Genomic DNA, 18,848 nt, shown 5'->3' with positions numbered 1-18,848 from the left:
CCATTGCCCCTAGCAACCTGAATTTTACATTATTTTGTAGGTGTGAAAGCCAAAAGTAATGTCTTCAACTTTTAGCATATATAGGTCACGAGATATGACATTTTAAAGTTTGCGGTTTTCCCACACATTATCTATGGGAGGGGGTAACAGTTGCCCCTTCTGGGAAATTACATGGATAATGTATGAAAAAACCACAATTTTCAAAATGTCTTTTCATGATCTATACACTATATTATTTTAAAATTTGGAGAGGTTAATTGAGACCTACACTCAATTTGAGAACTGACGAATTTGTTGTTTTCCCACACATTTGTGATTCCTCAGAAGGGGCCCCCTCTCAGACAATGTACGGAAAAACAACAAATTTTAAAAGGCCTATATATGCTATCCTTTTAAAATTTGATGTTACTATACACATTTACCCCTACAAATATTGTAAGATTCAAGTTGCTAGGGACAACTTTTGTTTTATCAAATTCATCCATTATAAGAGCCTAGCCTCTTGCTTATAATTATCAACCGATAAGTGCCGCGCGAAGACTAGGGTCTGGCCATGCGAGACTACACCTCTATCCAAAATTTACAATTACAATGATGCCCTCTGACTGATTTGCTAGGAATTGTTAGCAACAAATTTTGGTATTACTTGGACATCAGTATCCTTGTACAATACCAATGAATTGAGTTTTAAGTTAGATACCATTTGTAAATTCATTTTTTTCTTTTTACCTGCCGGACCTATTAGTGGGATTATATATTAATGCTTTGGTTGTTCTGATGGTTTATCTCTTAGATGTGGTAGGAGTAAAGACCAACATACATAACTAAGTTCATTATATCGACAATGGCAAACGAAACTATATACTTTCACAGCATGGTAAACCATGGATCATTTATTACACACATAGTTAATCACATTAGTTAGCAAATGTTTCTCCCATCGGTAGCCAGATATTCTTCACTTCAGTGGAATGGATCAGAAACTCTTCCCCTTGACCCTGGGAAGCATTTTTCCAATCTCTGGACAATCCATAGTTTACCCAAGTACGCTTTACGTTACAAGCACTTGTCATCTCCACAAATTTGCTGCCCTCAGCAGACCCAAAGTACCTGTGTTAAGGAGTAAACACATCACCATGGTGACCATACACACAAACCACATAGCCTCGACATCTTGATGTTCCACTAAATATTTAGTCAGGTGATCTCTACTACCAGTGACTATGTTAACAACACCTCCAGGCAAATCTGACGTGTCAAATACCTAACACAATATCTGGTTAGAGCATACCATCACATGAGCTCACTTGATACAGATCAGCTGCTGACAATGGATATTTCTCACTTGGAACCACCACCATCGTGTTGCCCCTGACAACAGCTGGCGCTACTAATGACACAAATGCTAACAGTGGGCACTCATCTGGACAAGCTATGGCAACCACTCCTACTGGTTCATGTACTTTAACAGTACAACCATACAAGGTCGTCTCCTATAGCAAAATACAGGAATTAGAGTACTATAGATCTACATACAGACATTAAATTCCTTTATACGGTAAGAATGACCTCTTAAGGTGCAACATGTTAGAATGTGGAGGCAGCCATGCGGCTTATGATTAGGACAACAATCACACACTGAGGGCTACTTATAGTTAGAATAAATAGGCACCTATAAAGCCTGATGTCTCAAGACAGTGGCAGGTGGTCAGATAAGACCATTGCATGTATAAGTTCACATACATTCTACAGGTGGAACAAAATACAGAATGAAATTCTACTGGTATATGGTAGCATCCACACATCAATATAATTATGTTATAGTTTGTGACTTGACAAATGTCGTTTAAACATTGGAATTTTAAACAAACAGCATAGAAACCAGTTATATTACACAGAAATCTGAAACCTTAGTGGCAGTGTCCTACTGACAATATAGCCTCTAAGTGAAGTTTCTCTTTGATCATAGTAATACCTCCCTTGGTGATAGAGAACTGTTTAGTGTTATAATAGAGTTGGGCCTCTGTTCTTTGAGATATTTTCATGGTTGGGTGGGCATTCGCATAACTTAAGAGTAGCGTGCAACAGTCACAGGCCAATATGAGAGTTGAGCAGACATCAAGGAATTATGTACATGTTTAGTATTATTTTTGCTTTGTGTAATATATACCGCAAACAACAAAAGTTTGGCGTGACTCAAGTTTGACAAATCAACACACAAAGCGACTTGGTGGATAAAAATTTACCATACAGCCAATATTGAACAACATAAAATAGCTAATTGGCAAATAAAGTTGATGAATTTGCCAAACTTTTGTAGTTTGTAGTATTGATTACCGAATATGTAAACGACAATCAACAATGCTACATTAAACCAAATGGAAGTCATAGTGATTACGCCAAGGATGGCAAGCATGTGTATGAAATTTACACAAGATAAGCATCAATCTATTACCTTTTAGACCACCTCACTTGTAGCTGCTTGTAGAATTTCCCGCCAAATTAGATAGAAAATCTGAGCAGTTGGACAAGCAAAGTAGTATCGCAAGTGCTCACAAAGGGAAGGAGGGTGGGGGTGGTGGAGTGGGAAAGATTCAAAATGGAGGCAGACCACAATTGAAGTCCAGACACGAGATTACAGGGCTGTGCTGGCATGTGCGATTTGGAACATTTTCCCAAAATTCAGTCACATATAATCATTAAATATTATGACAGGATTTATGATACAATTATTTATGGTCTTCTGTATCACTGATTCAGATTTGGACTCTCAAGCAGAGGAGGTTGGAAGTGTAATAAGCACTATGAACATTTTCATGTCAATTGCATTTTTGAGAAATGTAAGGTGTATTTCATCAATCTGGAGGAGGTATTTTAGGACCCAATGAGGTTCAGTACACTTTTCAATACAAAACCGTTGGGCTCATGTGCATGCTTCCAATGGTGATGCAAGTCAGTGCCTTGATAAGTTACCACATGTGTTGACTGAATTTCAGTGAGCACTTTTTCAACTGAAGGAAGGTATTCAACACACTTAGATTTCATTTCATCCAGTGACTTCTCCCAATTTTAGAATTATTTCAACTGTTCTAACAGAGCATAGAACTTTACAAACAATCCCCAATGGTCGTGAAAGACGGTGCAACCAAGCAAGAGGGATTTACTCCACTGTAAAAAGTAACCGTTCTTCTGACAATGATGTCAAGTGGCTAAGGAAAGTACCAGTTATTCCACTTCAGTCTAGCCCTAGTCAACTCATCCATCGATGGTAGAAGTAACGCCTTCACTATTAAAGCATACTCTTAGGCTGTTCCATTGATTTCCTGTTTCCCGTGTCTTTTATTGCCAAGTCTAAAAATTCCACAAACTGAGTATCATGTGATTGAATTAGTCCTTAGACATGAGTGAACACATGGCAAAGGAAAGTCTGCTGGTTAACCTGACTATTTAACCAATAATTCAATCCAAGGTAACAAGATTGCTCACCTTGTAGCTATGTACATGTGTTGTAGTTGAGTATACAAGTACATTATGAAATGATGGAATTTGCAGTACACCTGCACAGCAAAGTTTGACCAGGACGGGAAACAGGAATCAAGTTGGAGTGGCCTTATTAGAGTGCTGTTTCTGATTGCATGTTTATCTATTTCAGTGCTGGAATAGTCCTTCAATGATGGATTGCTTGTTCCATCAACAAAGCAGGGTTATAGTCCCTCTTGGAACTACAAACGCTACACAGCATCGACTCGTGTTCATGGTCCTTAGCAACAGCATCGAACTTCACCCATGTGGTTATGTCTAATGTTTTACCAATTCTATACAACCCATTTCTCCACTGGGCTTCTTAGTAACTTTTCTGTTGTTTTCTTTTTCCTGCCGTTGTCGGACATTATTTCCAGACAAAGTTAATTACTGGTAATCATCTGGTGTCCAGATGTTATGTCACATACTGTTAGGCGAATAATCGTGTGGTCAGTGGCTCCTCACTACACTGTATACCATATGCCAGAATTGTTCACATTTCAGTTGTATGCTTTTTGTTAGCACTTAAGGGTGCTCGCTGATATTTGAAGCCGTTTAAGTGCCAGCCCAGAAACCACATGCCGCTGCGGACATGTTTTGCGCCAGAGAACATGAGGAAGAATAGCATGTTTTTTCGCCCAGAAACCACATGCCGCTGCGGACATGTTTTGCGCCAGAGAACATGAGGAAGAATAGCATGTTTTTTCGCTTCAGAATCGTCACTGAAATGTTAGCAAATGATTGTCTGATGGATCAACAGTTATGAATTAATCTAAAAGTAAGTGTTATTTAAGGCAACAAGTGTGAACACACTTTTTGCTTGTAGGCAACATGCGTTCGTGCCTTGTTTTCTCGAGTGATAGGGTATGCTGGTAGTTAGTATTGTAATTGTAAGCTGCTTGTGTAGGGGACAATGTTACCAGCTGGAATCACAAGGCGTTACAAGCTGCTGATGATGGCGTGCCTAGCATAACCTATCCAAGAGCGACTTGGAGACTCCAGGCGAAGCAAGAAGCTGTTCCTGTGTGTGAAGAAGAGAAAACAGAGCTTTTTGTGTTTAGAACAGCATTTATGACATGTTATTTTGAAAAGTTGGTGATTGCGGTCAATAGGAATTTGTGTGGTTATTGTATCAATAATGTTGGGCGCACGCAATCTTTGCACATGTTTACTAAAAATAAAACTAGTTTTTGAGTGATAGCCGTGAAGGCTTCAAATTTTGTAGGGAGATTCGCTGATAAATTCTCCAGAGGTCTATGTTTAGATTTTGTCCGTAGCGTTATGGCTACGGCACTGAGAACATGAGGTTTTGAATGGTGTAGCACACTTTTAGTACTAACTTAAGTTCTATGTATGCTGTGTACTAATACTAAACATAGAGTTGTGAGTTATAAGCTGAAGTTTGTTCAACATGGTTTCCAGTGCGCTACTGTGAAAAATGGAGGACTAGTTTCGATTTAAGCGCTTCATAAAGAACTACGCATAGTTATAAAATGGTTTAGGCTAGAAGAATTCTGTTTGGTTTGTGTTGAAGAGAAAGAGAAGCACTTCCAACGTAAGTAGCATATGGATTCATTTTATACATTATGTGAGTACAAGCAACAATACAAAAATTGCATGTTGTATGGCTTCAAATAGCCGCGAGCACCCTTAAAATTTTTACACTACAAATGTCATGTGTATTGATAGCCACTCAATATGTATTCCTTGACAAGTCACAGCTGTTTAACTATAACTAGCAATGAAGGATTTCAATTCCTACTTTTAAGCGTACATGATAGGCTTTATTTTATGCTCATACAGTGCCAGCTGTGCATCATGAACGTGATATCCATTCGAACAAATTCTCTTAGTAACATACCACACAAATGTACATGAATGGCTAATAAAATATAGTCTACAAAGACAATTAGTTCAGACAATTACACATTCATAATACATGATGTATAGAAACTGCATTACTAATGCTACAATTGACATGTATGGCTACATGCAGCCATGACAATAATGTGTGTTTAACAGAATACCTTCCCAACACATCAATGATACAGTCAATAATTTGCGTAGCTCTCTTTGGTTTAGTTTAACATGACAGGCTAGTTCCCTGTGATACAATCACATTTAAATTTGCTCAACCATAATAGATTTTGGTCAGCCATGTGCTACAATCGGTTTGAATATGGTCAATGACTGTCATACTAGATAATTTCTGTTGTGAGATTACGTACTAGGCATACAGCAGTAAGACCAAGACGGTCCAACAGAACAGTCACACTGGTGTCAGTAGTACAACCACCATGGTTGGAGGTCATCATGAAGCCGTTATGTAATTGCATTGGTATTCAATCCATTTTAAACGTGTTATTTCAATACCTGTAAAATCATTACACAACCAGAACTATACATATTTTACACATGAGATGGCAGGACGCTGAGTACATCATATTACCAACATGATGAAGTGAAGCTATGGAAAGAAGTTGAATGGCACAACGGGAGAATGGTAGCAAAGGTATAGCAGGACATCCTTCTATGATTGCTAGAGACACAAAATTACTCTGGTTTACTTGTTGTTTGACTAGATGACCTTTCATTCACAATACAGCCATCCTGTTGTACACAAGAATGATGTAACTCTTGTTATCACAAGACAACATGTCACCAGTATTGTTAGCAGTGAACGGAATTGCATGCTCCCTTGTTTGCAGGAATCAATGTGTTCCGGGTTCACAAAACAGGTTGATGATTACAATAGCATAATAGATAGCAACATGTTTGTTAAACAAGTACAAGATTTTGATACCCTAATAGAGCAGTCACCATACGACAATATTCTAATGGAGCACACAGTAGTGTTTCATGTGGCCAGGAAAGCAGGTGTCAGCATGTAACACAAATCTATATATATAAAGCTGAAAAGCTGTATGTCTGTCTGTCTGACGGTCACGCTGCTTACTCACCAGACTTGGTGCGAATCGACATAGTCTGTGCTGATAATGAAGCGCTCATCATCCGCCTACTCTAAGATTGTTATCACGAGTTCACGCGTGCTTCCGTTCGGTCTCTACAGCGCGTAGAAGGCCAAGGTGTAGAGAAAACTTGAGCAACATTCCTTTGAAAAAACCACAGCACATACTGTTCAAGTGGTAGAACGCCTGACTAGCGTGTAAGAGGTCGTGGGTTCAAATCCACGTGTTGACAGATTTTTTTCTTTCTACTCAGTACCTTTTTGTGAACACCTTTTTAAAACACGACTTTTAGCTCATCATATCTTGGCATGCAAAGCACATATCGAGGCGGGACTTTAGCGAAATTAAACGCCCATCATCTGGCAACTCGAGTGTTGTTGTAGCAAATCAATACGTGCTTTTGTTCGCTCTTTATAGGGCGATGAAGGCACTGGTGTAGGGAAGGATCACTGAAAAGTTGAGCTACATTCCTGTCAAAACCACTGATAAACAACTGTGGCGATTTGTGCACCTCCCTTAACCCCAAGATATTATAACCAGCCAGGGTTCAATCCCCGCCGTGGTCATTACTTTTTTTTTCACTTTTGGGACCTTTTTGATGCACCTTTTTGCTCTATCTGTTCCATGCAAGTTTTCATCTACAAACTCTTATGATCAGTTTTTCAGCACTGGCACTGAATTACCTCACATAATAGGGACTCTTATAGCACTTTTGGGACAGGGCAGACAAATTGCCAACATATTTGTCCATCTGTGTGTTGGTCCAGTGTGTTGTATTAGAGTAGGTAAAAGCTTCTTTCACCAGTATCCAGAATATCTACATCTTTGTTTTAAGCACATAGGTGTGCACTGACATGAAAAACTGTTTGTTCAGACTTACCTCAATACTGCTGTAGTAATAGGCAGCTTGCATGATTGAACAAATACTACTGTGCATCTGAAAAATGATAATACTGGAACCATGCAGATCCATAGTTTACACCGAGGAACTGCATCTGACCTGGCACAACTGTTTCACTATCCTGCTTACATGCTTTCACTCTAAAGATTCATACATTACCTTATTGGTCAATTACACTGCAGGTGTTTCAAAACTGGGTTTTTGTATGGCAAGAGGTATATGTGTCACTGCAACATCAGAACTGAAAGTGCATAGGACAAGTTCTGAACTTTTGCTTGCCATGCAGTAACTATAACTGCAAATTGTGTTGACTTTAAATTATGCTCAAGTTCATTTCTCTTTGTGATAGTCGGTAAGGTAAACATCAAAATGTAGAAACTGAAACTGTACCGTGTGTACACAACCTGTATGTAATGTAGGGTATACTGTATACAATTACCTTAGCTCGCATGCAGTTTAACTAATTAGCTAGCCTTGCATGCATGCTTCACTGTAAATTATTATGTACTGCATAAGGATCATGTACTGTAAAGCACTATCGACATATATGCTACACAGCAAATATAGGACACTAATATTTATGCCCAATATATTAATTATTGTTGCATTAGTTCTCATGTAAAGCAGCAAAGGTTTCGTTTGTTCTATACAGCACGTTGAAGTCACTGGTAGGGAAGATGCACTGAATAATTAAACTACATTCCTGTCAAAACCACAAACAATAAACTTTAGTGTTTTGCATCATTAATGACATAAGAAAACTTCATGCTCTTTAAAAAATGTGACATCACTATGTACCCTACATAGCTACATTAGCAGTGCTGGTGTTTAATGCTTAGTCCCTCTTCGTGGCATTAAAATGTTTAATGTGGAGATGGTCCTGCACATAGGGCAGGTACCAATGCTAGTATATAATAAAGGAACAAAGAAAAAATGTGATCTTTAGCTTGGTCATGTCTGGATGAATTTTGTTGCGGAAATTCCTTTTGGGATGAGACACCTCCTATTCCAAGTTTTAATGTAACGTACTCAACCACAAAATATGCATCTTTGAAGTTCATCTTTGTAGTTTTCTTCCATTTGTACATTTTAGAAAAAATGACCATAACCTGTGCATGCTTTTTCTCATTGCAAATAAAAAAGCACTAAATAACAGTCCAAATTGAATAAGTGATTTGTTGCCTTGCTTACCCAAACCACTTATAAAAACTAGCTGAATTTTTCTTGCAGATACTAGTAAAACCATCAGGTACAAACTGCCTATAAAAGGAACAGACATCTAACAAAGATCAAGGTGTTGTATATATACAAGTACACAAGGAATTTTCAACTAGAGTAGCTAGGGACCATAGGACATCGATAAAAGTGCTGAAACAAGCTGGAGTAGTGCATTATGTTAAATCACGGTAAAGCAATAAGAAGTGTTATATCCCTATTGTGCTCAAGATACCATAACGGAAATGCACAGTAGGGACATAACACTTCTTATTGTTTTACTGTGATTTAACATCATGCACTACTCCAGCTTGTTTCAGCACTTTTTATCTATGTCCTATGGTCCCTACTCTAGTTGAAAATTCCAAATTTTTTCGTGTACTTGTTTGTTAACTTTTTTTGTAAATAATTTTATTATGACTGGTGAACCCACGCATACCGCATCTGAAATGGCGCCGCGTGCCCCAGCTATATTAATTATCGTCTGAAAAGTGAAGTATCCATTATGCTTTGTTGTCAGCTATGGTCAACCCATTACACAGCAATGCGAATCAAGAATTGTTTGAAAAGCACCTCTGCAATCAAAATAGCCACTATGAAAAATATGGACGATTTTTGTTTCGAAGGGAAGCCATCATGTGCTACCGCCAAATCAACACCTTTCCCTGTCAGCAAAGATGAATGGTACACAAAGGAGGACACTGGTAAGTCCATGAAGAATGCATTGTACATACTGCGGTATGCCAAAAGGCACCTGTCGGGCTGAAGCAACGTCAAACAGTGAAAAAATCGAGCCCATAGCATTAGCCGTTATTGAGTTACGCTTGTCTGAAGGCATCAGTCAGTCAGTTACTTACTCAGTCAGTAGAAAATTCCAATGAATAAAAAAAAATTAAAATTCCGTAGCAATTTGCTAGTTTCGGGTCAATCTAAAAGCTAGTTTGGGTTTAATTTTACCTCACCAATACTGCCTCATCGTCGTCAGGGAAAATTGAGGCTGGTTTTTGGGTGATGTTATTTCGTGGGCCACGCCTACTCCTTTGTGGTCCCTACTATACAGTTACTATCGTACTGTATGATAATGTGAAAGCGAAACAAGTGTAACAAATGCACGATCTCAATATCAATAATCAGTCATACATTCTAATACAACATTCAGCAAAATATTGGGTTGATGCAAGTACATTACCACGTGCACACTTCACCACTAATCACATTTACCACACTGATTACATGTACAATATAGGAGAATTACCTGTACAGTACCACCATATTTGTCAGCGTAAGCTCCCCAGTGGAACAATCTTTGAATAGCTAGCTGAACTTCCTCATGAGCTAATACCTCACTACAACCAGTCATTTTCTGGATACGCCTAGCAACCTCATCACAACGAAGCTCCAAGTTCTCAGCAATGTAATACACTATCTGAGCTCTATTGTGTGCAGCTCTTTTACCCCAACTAACAAGAAACCATAGCAACTACATGTTGCCATAGTAACTAACCCGGGAGCAGCTTTATGTGCAGCTTCTACAGCTTCTCTAATATCCTTCCTGTTGCCCTCAGCAACCTGTCCAATGACATCACCGCTGGGAGCTATGACGGGACGAGCATACTGAGCATCAGGCCGACGCTGTGCACCACCAATATAGACTTTGAGGGTACGATCAATACTGTGATAAAACAATGTAATTATAATAACCATTCTAATTGATATACCACTAATACAGTACAATTCAAAGTGCATATCGACAGGAGTTCATAATATATATACTAAGGAGAGTATCCTACTCTCATATCCTACTCTCATATACCCCTGTAGAAAGGCGTATCGTGAAGTTATGACGTAACATTTCTGAGTTCGTCCGTTTTTCTTTGTATAATTAATGATGTCATTAGTTGAACATGATATCGATTGAACACGTGCCTACCAACGTCGCTAGCAACCAAATTAACTCCAGCTCTAAGCGTTTCTCACCTAACTACAATCGTTCCTTCATGGGTTAAGACCACTTCGTAGGCGTTTCTTACTAGGCCATTCGCGAATACGGCTATCCTGAGCGTCGCAAGTGTGAAACGCTGCTAACGATTCTTGCACTTTTACGGCTTCCTATACGCCACAAACCACAACATCTTGTCGTTACGTCATAACTTCACGATACGCCTTTTTACAGTGGTATATGAGAGTAGGATACTCTCCTTAGTATATATATTATGAACTCTTGATACCGATAATACTCGACACCACTTAGTTCACTGTAAATGGTAGATAACTGATCCAGCACTAAAGGAACATCTCCAGCAGATTTTGCTTGATTTTTTAACCACAGTTAATTTTGCTTTCTATTGTATCAAATCAAAGAGTTTTGCATCATCCATCCCTTGCCACAAAGTTTATTGCTATATACACCAAACGGTACAAGAGTTTTAGTTTATATCACACCTTGGCATTTAGTAACCTCCCATTGTAAAATAGGGTACACACATTTTCTATCGTATATTCACTTAGTGTTTATAATCTACACTCCATGGCATTGGCATTAGTATACTAAATAGCACCAGCAAGATCATAACACTCTAATAGAACAGTCACAGACTGAGATATATTCTAATAGAGTAGTCACCAATATACAATAGATGCAGTGCCTTTAGTATGGTGTTCATATTAAAAAGCATCAATGTTTCATGTACATACCTGGGCATTCCACCCTGGATGTGGTACACTTGTTGTTCATTGGCTGAAGGGTTAAGAGGACGTGGAGCAACATTATTGCCAAATTTTGTCACAGCCTTTTCATCTATTGTAGGTCGTGCTCGTTGTTGCCATAGTGGCTTAGCATACTCATACAATCCCTGAATACACAATGGTGCACAGACAGACAGTCAGGATAAACTGACCTCTTTGCCACCATCCCGACCAAACCCGCTCTCACGGTAACCACCAAACCCTGCAGCTGCATCAAACATGTTATGACCATTCACCCAACATGTTCCTGCCTTGACACTATGGCAACAAACCATGTTAATAACATGATACCATAGCAATAGATCACCTTAGGGAAACTTCTAGTGCCAGGTTAAGGTTTTCAGTCCACACACTTGCCCCGAGGCCATAACGTGTGTTGTTAGCTAATGCTACAGCCTCTTTGGGGGTACGGAATGTCAACACAGTAAGAACTGGACCAAATATCTGCAAGACAAAGATTGACAAACAACATATCTCTTAATAATGCACACCTCTTCCTGAACGCAAGTTGACACTGGTTGGACATTAGTAATTAATGTGGGAGGGTAGAAGTAGCCTTTTCCTCCAGTTGGGATGCAGGCACTTGATTGGAACACCTTTAACATGTTATGATGTCATCATCATGTGGAGCCACACACCCTCATTACCTCTGCACCTTCTTGTCGCGCTTGCTGCACAAAATGATCGATGCTCTTCACTTGGGAAGCATCTACAATCGGACCCATGTCTATACATTTGTCTAACGAGTCCCCAACTCGAAGTCTTCCCATTCGCTCTTTGATCTTCTTAACAAGCTGAGCTGCCACGCCTTCTTGTACGATAGCACGAGACCCAGCACTACACACCTGTTACCATAGTGACATTACATGGTAACACAAGTAATAAAGTGCAAATATTGTACACAACATTGACGGTGAACAGTGTAGTACATCCCCTATGCTATGAAGCAAACTACTAAATATGGTCAGTAATAAATCCTGACTAGGCACACAGTACTGCATACATAGTGCCATCTAAACAATAACACTGACAAGAGTAAAACTGTTCCAACTGTACACCAACACACTGTATAAAGCTGCTATGTATAAGTGAATCATTAGTATAGAAGCCTATAATTCTACTTTGAGCTAGCTGAAAAATCCTGTGGAGCCACAAGCTTCATAAGTTACTTGTTCTATGATAGAAGATAACCTACTTATTTTAGATAGACCTTGCTAACACATGTACAGCTCCTGTTTGTACCTGTCCCTGGTTGAAATATATTGCATCAACAACACCTTCCACAGCTGCATCAATATCACTAGATTCAAACACGATGAAGGGGGATTTCCCTCCTAACTCCAGTGACAATTTCTTACCACTACCAGCAGTGGCTTTCCTCAGTGTCTGCCCAACCTGTTTAGAATAGGTTATACATGTTACGGTCTATGCTAACAACACTATACCTCAGTGGAACCAGTAAAAGCAACCTTATCCACATCGTGATGAACAGCAAGTGATTGGCCAAATGCTCCATTGCCTGTCACAACATTAAACACACCTGGTGGCAATCCGGCCTCAGCACAGATCTCAGCAAACAGCAGAGCAGTCAATCTGGTATAGGAAGCTGGTTTGAGCACAACAGTGTTTCCCATGGCTAGGGCTGGGCACACTTTCCACATCAGCAACATCAGAGGGAAGTTCCATGGCACAATGGCTGCCACTACACCTAACGAGGTCCATCCATTCATTTCAGTGGAGCATAGCTGGGCCCAGCCACTATGGTGGTATAGCCATCTTGCCACTATAGGTACATCGCAATCCCTACTCTCTCTAATAGGTTTGCCATTATCCATTGACTCTAATACTGCAATCAACCTCATGTGTTTCTGGACATGTCGGGCTACACTGTGTAACAGGGACATGTATTACCATGGTAACCAGAACCACCTGCTGGTTACCTGTATAAGTGACGAGCTCTCACGTGATCCGGCAATTTGCTCCAACTATTGTAAGCATCACGTGCACACGAGATAGCTAGTTCAATATCTTCCCCAGTACCTTAACAAGTGCATGCAAGTGACATATATACAGAGAACGTGATCACTAACCTTGCACTGTACTAGCTAGTTTTTCTCCAGTGGCCGGATTGTACGAGTCGTAGGTCGCGCGACCTTCTGGGCGTACCCATTTGTTTCCAATGAAATGTCCAAGTGATCTGCCATGATCCTCTAGCCAAGCGTTAGCTACTGCAGGCGACTCGGGAGCTGGTCCGTAAGGTAGCGTTTCGAACAAGTCGCGAACACGAGGCTTTCCGGTCTCCTGCTTCTCTTCCGCTACTCGTTGTACCTTAGTCACAGGCTCCTCCACTACGACGCTACTGCTAGCTGCAGCGGATCTCTTTCCACGTGTTTTGGAGGCCATGCCTACAACCGTCTCCCCTTGTTCGTTAGCGCAGTGCTTAACAACAATAACAAAAATAATTATCTGTACAATGATTGAAATGAGATTATTATTATTGTTGTAGTGTCCGGATATCCTCGAGTGACGTATCACTGGCACAGTATATCTTAACAAGACTTCCAGTGGATGAGTATCGACAATGTAGCCTGCCCATCCTCCTCATTAACTCATTAACATTCATCAACTGTTCTCTTTCTTCTTCACTTTCAGACGCTGCCTCCATCGTGTCAAGATTAATGGTCTCTGAACTGTACGACTTTGGTAACAGTCGTATTGAAAACTGCACCTCTCCAGTTCTGTTGTCATTGGACACACCCTCTAGAGCCATCGTTGCCACACTACAAATGAAAGAATACTAACATGTAATAATTTGTCATTATCATCACATTACACCATACACTGGTGACATAAGGTTTGCTGCTATAAAATAAAACATGTGATACCTTATCATTAAGCATAACATTTGAAAATATAAATTTCAACATTTGATAACCTATCAATTTTACTGTAATCACAGTCAGTACAAATCCTTTTTCTTTTGTGCTACATGTTCATAATGTGATGAAAAAATGTTGTGAATTGATCAGGGCTGCAACAAATATTCAATTCATTTGGCAACCAGATAGGGAAATACTAAATTTACCATTTGAGATACCATATTTGACAGGTTAATAGCTGTGGCTACTATAACTTTCATCAAGGAAAACCCTGTGGCTACTATGTGAAGGCAGCTAGGTGTGGGCTTGAGTGGCAGCAGCCCACGGCGTTTATACAGATTCACGAGTGACTGACCTTGTTTAATCATTCTTCAATACTATCATTCATTTTAACTTCTCTCAAAAATATTATTTCCTTGCTTTAAAACAACTCCATTTCCCGGTTTCTGCTTCAAACGTACTTATCAACACTTGCATCAGTATATTCAGACACAAGCCGTGCTCTTACGACAATAATTCTAGGCCGTGGAGCAGTTACTATCTGGGGCAGCTATTATATGAGCCGCAGCTATTAACTGGTCAAATACGGTATTTGTTACTAGTAAATCACAAGTGTGTACAGTGAAATGGCTTTGGTTAATTAACAGTTACATTTTTATGTTCAGCTATTTTGAATTGATAATAAAGACAACTACTACATATATTTCAGGAACTAAGTGATAAGTGTGTGGCAGTATGTAGGCACTTTCACATTAATCAAAATGTTACCCTGTATTCATTTGCCAAGACATTTACTGTAAATATTTGGATACTAAATTTGACATTTGTTGCAGCCCTTGAATTGATTGCACCATTACAGTTCTTGCAACGAAAAAATCTACTATATAGTATAATACACAAACAGACACGCACACATCACTACACTATAACACCAGACCTTTGGTTGTGGTTGTGCTGTTGCCAAGTTAACACACCATGATGACTAGCAGGCTTGTCCCAGTCTTCCTCAGAACTGCTCTCCTCGTCAGCCGCAGTGATCGGCTTGAAGCAAGGAGTCATCAAGAGGTCACGTGATGCTATACTTGATGTACGTGACACTCCTCCACCATAGCTAGCAAATGACTCATGTCGTTCTATCTTGGAGAAGTTCTCACAAGCATCCAAGCTGGGGCTAATGGAGCCAGTAGTGAAGGAAGTCTCTGTTGACGTGATACTCTCACTACGCTTCACTGCCCACTCTTTCTCCCCTCCTACACTGGCAGCAGCAGCTGCTGCCGCCATAGCAATAGTGATGACAGGTCCAAGACTCCTCTTCTCCTTGCCAGGTGAGGAATCAGCAGATGATTTGAACCCTATGAACCTTTTGGGCTTGAATTTGCGTTGGTCAGCTACAATAGCAGGTGATGTTTGTGCATCCTTTGTTACCATGCAAACATTTTCAGCAGTAGGTGTTACACTGCCACGCCCCTCAGATACAACCAATGGGGTCATTGGTGGCTCACATGATGGCACAGGTGATTTCACTGGCTGACAGTGACTGGACTCAGCACTTTTGGGGCGTGCCTTGTTAGGCATAGCACCAGGTGTGTCACTATTAGGAGGTGACATATGGACACTAATGGTGGGAGAAGGCAGACAAGCTGACAATGAGCTATCACAACTCTGTACCCTACGATGTGTACGTCGGCACTGTTCCATCTGGGAAGTATGGCCATGCTCATCATCAGTGACAACCACTGGCCCCAGGGTATACTGGTCTGTACTGGAGTCATCTAACAGATCAATGCTCTGATCTGATTGGCCAGGTAGATTGATGGAGAATTGTGAACGCTGGAGGGAGTTTCTGGGACCACTGCTGCTTCGTTGTCGTGGTACCAGAGTGTAGTTGGGTCTGCGACTGCCATGAAGTGTGATGAGATCAGATGGTGTAGCATCAGATAGTGAATGAGCCAGTCGATCCTGCTCAACCTGATGAACAAGAAAGAACATTGTAAAGACTCACATGTCACAAATATCATAAGTTCATAAAATAGAGAAACCACTCTATAAAAGACACTATGGCAGCCAGAATTTTAGCTGTATTGTAGAGTCTTTCAGAGGTAAAATGTATGGAGTACTAGGATCAAAATATTCATAATGGGCATTACAGGTATGTCTAGTTGTTATGATAACATGTAATTGTGACACAGGTACAAATGGTTGCACTTACCTCTAACAACTTGATGTGGGTATCTTGCTCAGCCAGCTTGCTCTCATATTCACGTAGTAACTGGTTACGTTGCTCCAGCAAGTGTTGCAGGCTTGATATCTTTTGTTCATTATCCTCCAGCTCTGACTGCTGCTTCACCTTCATGTGAGCTTCCTGTACACTCTCCATTAGTTGTTTAGCGCCAGACAATGATGGCAACTTCTGCTCCAGTAACTGCAAGTTAACCAGCTGCATACGGCGCACCTCTCCCAATAGTCTACCAAACACCTCATCACGGAGACCAGTTAACTGTGATGTGCTTGTCTGTAGCAAACCAACTTCTCGACTTAGACAACTACACCGGTGTTGTGATTGGCTCAATTTGAAACTCAGTTCCGACACCATAGAACGCAGTCGCAGTACCTCAGCGCTGGCAGGGGAATTTACTGACGATTCATTTGCTGCCAGTTGTCGTTCAGCTGTTAACAAACGTTCTTCAACTTCTCGTAACCTGGCATCCTTAGCAACAATACTGGCCTGAGTTGTTGCCAAGCGTCCACCCATTTCAATATGGCCACTTTTCAGCTTAGCAACAACAAAGAAATTATTTAATTCCTTCTCTTTCATTTCTCTCTGCAGTTCTTCAAGCACTTCATCTCGAGCTTCAACCAATCCTTGCAGTTGAACTATCTTTTCCTGTAATTCCTCATTGTTACCATGGCTAAGACTGGGGGATTGTGTGTTAACAGCCCTGGCCTGCACCTGATCCCTCAAAGAAGTCACTTGTGCCCTAAGGCCATCTCTCTCACCGATTAAATGAGCCACTTGTGCCTCTAGTACTGGCACGATTCCTTCCCTTGACATTCTTTGTGTTGTCAACTCTGACACCAGTTGCTGTCTATCCTGCTCACTATTGAACAATTTCTTCTTGAGCTCTAATATTTCATCACTTCTTTTAGTCTCCACCTGACTGATAGCAGCTTGTAACTGCTGGTCCTTAGATACCAGCTTATCATCTGCTGCTTCAAATTGTTGCTCCTTGGATACCAACTCTGAGTTGGCTGTTTCTAATAACCGCTCCTTTGAGATAAGCTCTTTCTCTGCTGCTTCAAATTGTTGCTCCTTAGCTACCAGTTCACTGTTCACTAAGTCCAGCTGTTGTTCTTTGGATACTAGCTGGTCATTGGCAACTTCTAGTTGCTGATCTCTACATACAAGCTCTTTTTTGACTGATTCTAATTGTTGCTCACTAGATAATTGTGCACTGTTAGCTAATTCTAGTTCTTTCTGGCATGACTTTAGTTGATCACTAAGTGACCCTAATTGTTGCTCACCGGATACCAATTTGGCCTCAGTCAATTGTAACTGGTCTTGTACGACAGCCAAGTCCTTGTGAACTGCTTCCAATTGTTGCTCCTTGGATACTGACTCACCATTAGCCAATTCCACTTGCTGCTCCAAACACATCAGCTTGGCATTTACTGATTCTAATTGTTGCTCCCTGGAAACAAGCTTGTCACATGCTTCTTCAAGATGCTGCTGTTTGGAGACCAGTTCTTTGTTAGCACATCCCAATTGATGCTCAGTATCCATGAGTAATCCTTTAACTTTGTTCATTTCAGTTGCTCTACACTGAAGCTGTTCTCGCAGCTCTTGCAGCTGCACATTAACATTATCCACTTCTTCACTGTGCTGTTTGCTCTGTTTGCGCCACATGGCAGCCTCAGCACACTGTAACTCAGCTCTCTCACTTTCCATTGCACTGTCTTTCTTAGCAGCGTGAAGTGTAGCCATATTTTCATCAAGTGACCTCTGTAACTTTGTGACCTCTTCGTGGTGGCTATCAGCAAGCTGTGTAACAAGATGACATGATGATTGAGTATGACAATCACCCACTAAGGTAGGCTAGGACTATAACATTACAGCTAGTATTATCTATCAATTGCAACACACCAAACTCAGTAAAAGTTAATTAATGGGCATTATCTACACAGTGACAAAATGTGATGTCAGAATTGACAAAATGGTTGTGATAGTGTGGAGATTCGCATCATGCAGTAATAAAATTAACTTTGTTTGCAGCTTTTACGACATGGAACCATTTGGATAATGAAGGTAATAGACTATTGAGCATGTTATGGTGAAGGAAATAGGCCCACCTGGTGAAACAAGACCTAACTACTGATATGGATACAAATTAGTGTGCATTTGCCTCACCTTTGCCCCTGCTGGAAAATATAAACACTGTCATAGCAAAATGCCACCTCTCCCAATACCCCTCTGTACAAAGTCCCCACACTACTGCTGTCATTTATGTTATGACATCAATGCAGTTGCTGTACTAAAAAATTAGCTATAAATAACTACGTAGCTAGCAAATCACAAATAAAATGTTCATGAACAGAACACCAATCACAATTTTCCACCTC

The 18,848-nt window shown here is 40.4% G+C and overlaps 2 protein-coding genes across 2 annotated transcripts; both read right to left on the bottom strand.

Moving 5' to 3' along the window:
• Positions 1 to 825: 825 nt before the first annotated feature.
• Positions 826 to 13,806, bottom strand: LOC136260271 (aldehyde dehydrogenase family 16 member A1-like). The gene is made up of 14 exons (XM_066053949.1): positions 13,443 to 13,806; positions 13,293 to 13,392; positions 12,798 to 13,239; positions 12,595 to 12,747; positions 12,000 to 12,197; positions 11,844 to 11,948; positions 11,660 to 11,796; positions 11,505 to 11,610; positions 11,302 to 11,459; positions 10,112 to 10,279; positions 9,863 to 10,067; positions 1,308 to 1,493; positions 1,158 to 1,264; positions 826 to 1,110 (listed from the first exon to the last, which is right to left on the bottom strand). The coding sequence occupies exons 1-14, from the start codon at positions 13,753 to 13,755 to the stop codon at positions 918 to 920; spliced, it is 2,571 nt and encodes an 856-aa protein (XP_065910021.1). The 5' UTR covers positions 13,756 to 13,806; the 3' UTR covers positions 826 to 917.
• LOC136260270 (flagellar attachment zone protein 1-like) lies at positions 13,793 to 18,294 on the bottom strand. Its single transcript, XM_066053948.1, has 3 exons — positions 16,441 to 18,294; positions 15,169 to 16,199; positions 13,793 to 14,132 (listed from the first exon to the last, which is right to left on the bottom strand). Exons 1-3 carry the CDS (start codon positions 18,211 to 18,213, stop codon positions 13,847 to 13,849), a joined length of 3,090 nt encoding a protein of 1,029 aa, XP_065910020.1. The 5' UTR covers positions 18,214 to 18,294; the 3' UTR covers positions 13,793 to 13,846.
• Between the last annotated feature and the right edge of the window lie 554 nt (positions 18,295 to 18,848).

Source organism: Dysidea avara, chromosome 7 (genome assembly GCF_963678975.1).
Source record: "Dysidea avara chromosome 7, odDysAvar1.4, whole genome shotgun sequence".
Classification (NCBI taxonomy): domain Eukaryota; kingdom Metazoa; phylum Porifera; class Demospongiae; order Dictyoceratida; family Dysideidae; genus Dysidea; species Dysidea avara.
The sequence above is the reverse complement of the archived record's forward strand: the minus strand, read 5'-3'. Positions and strand labels throughout refer to the sequence as shown.

Excerpts from the sequence above, each read along its gene's own strand:
- LOC136260270 (XM_066053948.1), bottom strand. The coding sequence starts at position 18,213 with ATGGCTACACTTCACGCTGCTAAGAAAGACAGTGCAATGGAAAGTGAG. Across the intron at positions 16,200-16,440 it reads CCCACATCAAGTTGTTAGAG|GTTGAGCAGGATCGACTGGC; the intron begins GTAAGTGCAACC and ends CTTGTTCATCAG. Across the intron at positions 14,133-15,168 it reads CAGCACAACCACAACCAAAG|TGTGGCAACGATGGCTCTAG; the intron begins GTCTGGTGTTAT and ends TTTCATTTGTAG.
- LOC136260271 (XM_066053949.1), bottom strand. The coding sequence starts at position 13,755 with ATGGCCTCCAAAACACGTGGAAAGAGATCCGCTGCAGCTAGCAGTAGC. Across the intron at positions 11,460-11,504 it reads GTCGGGATGGTGGCAAAGAG|GGATTGTATGAGTATGCTAA; the intron begins GTCAGTTTATCC and ends TTGTGTATTCAG. Across the intron at positions 1,494-9,862 it reads AATATGGTGGTACTGTACAG|GAGACGACCTTGTATGGTTG; the intron begins GTAATTCTCCTA and ends ATTTTGCTATAG.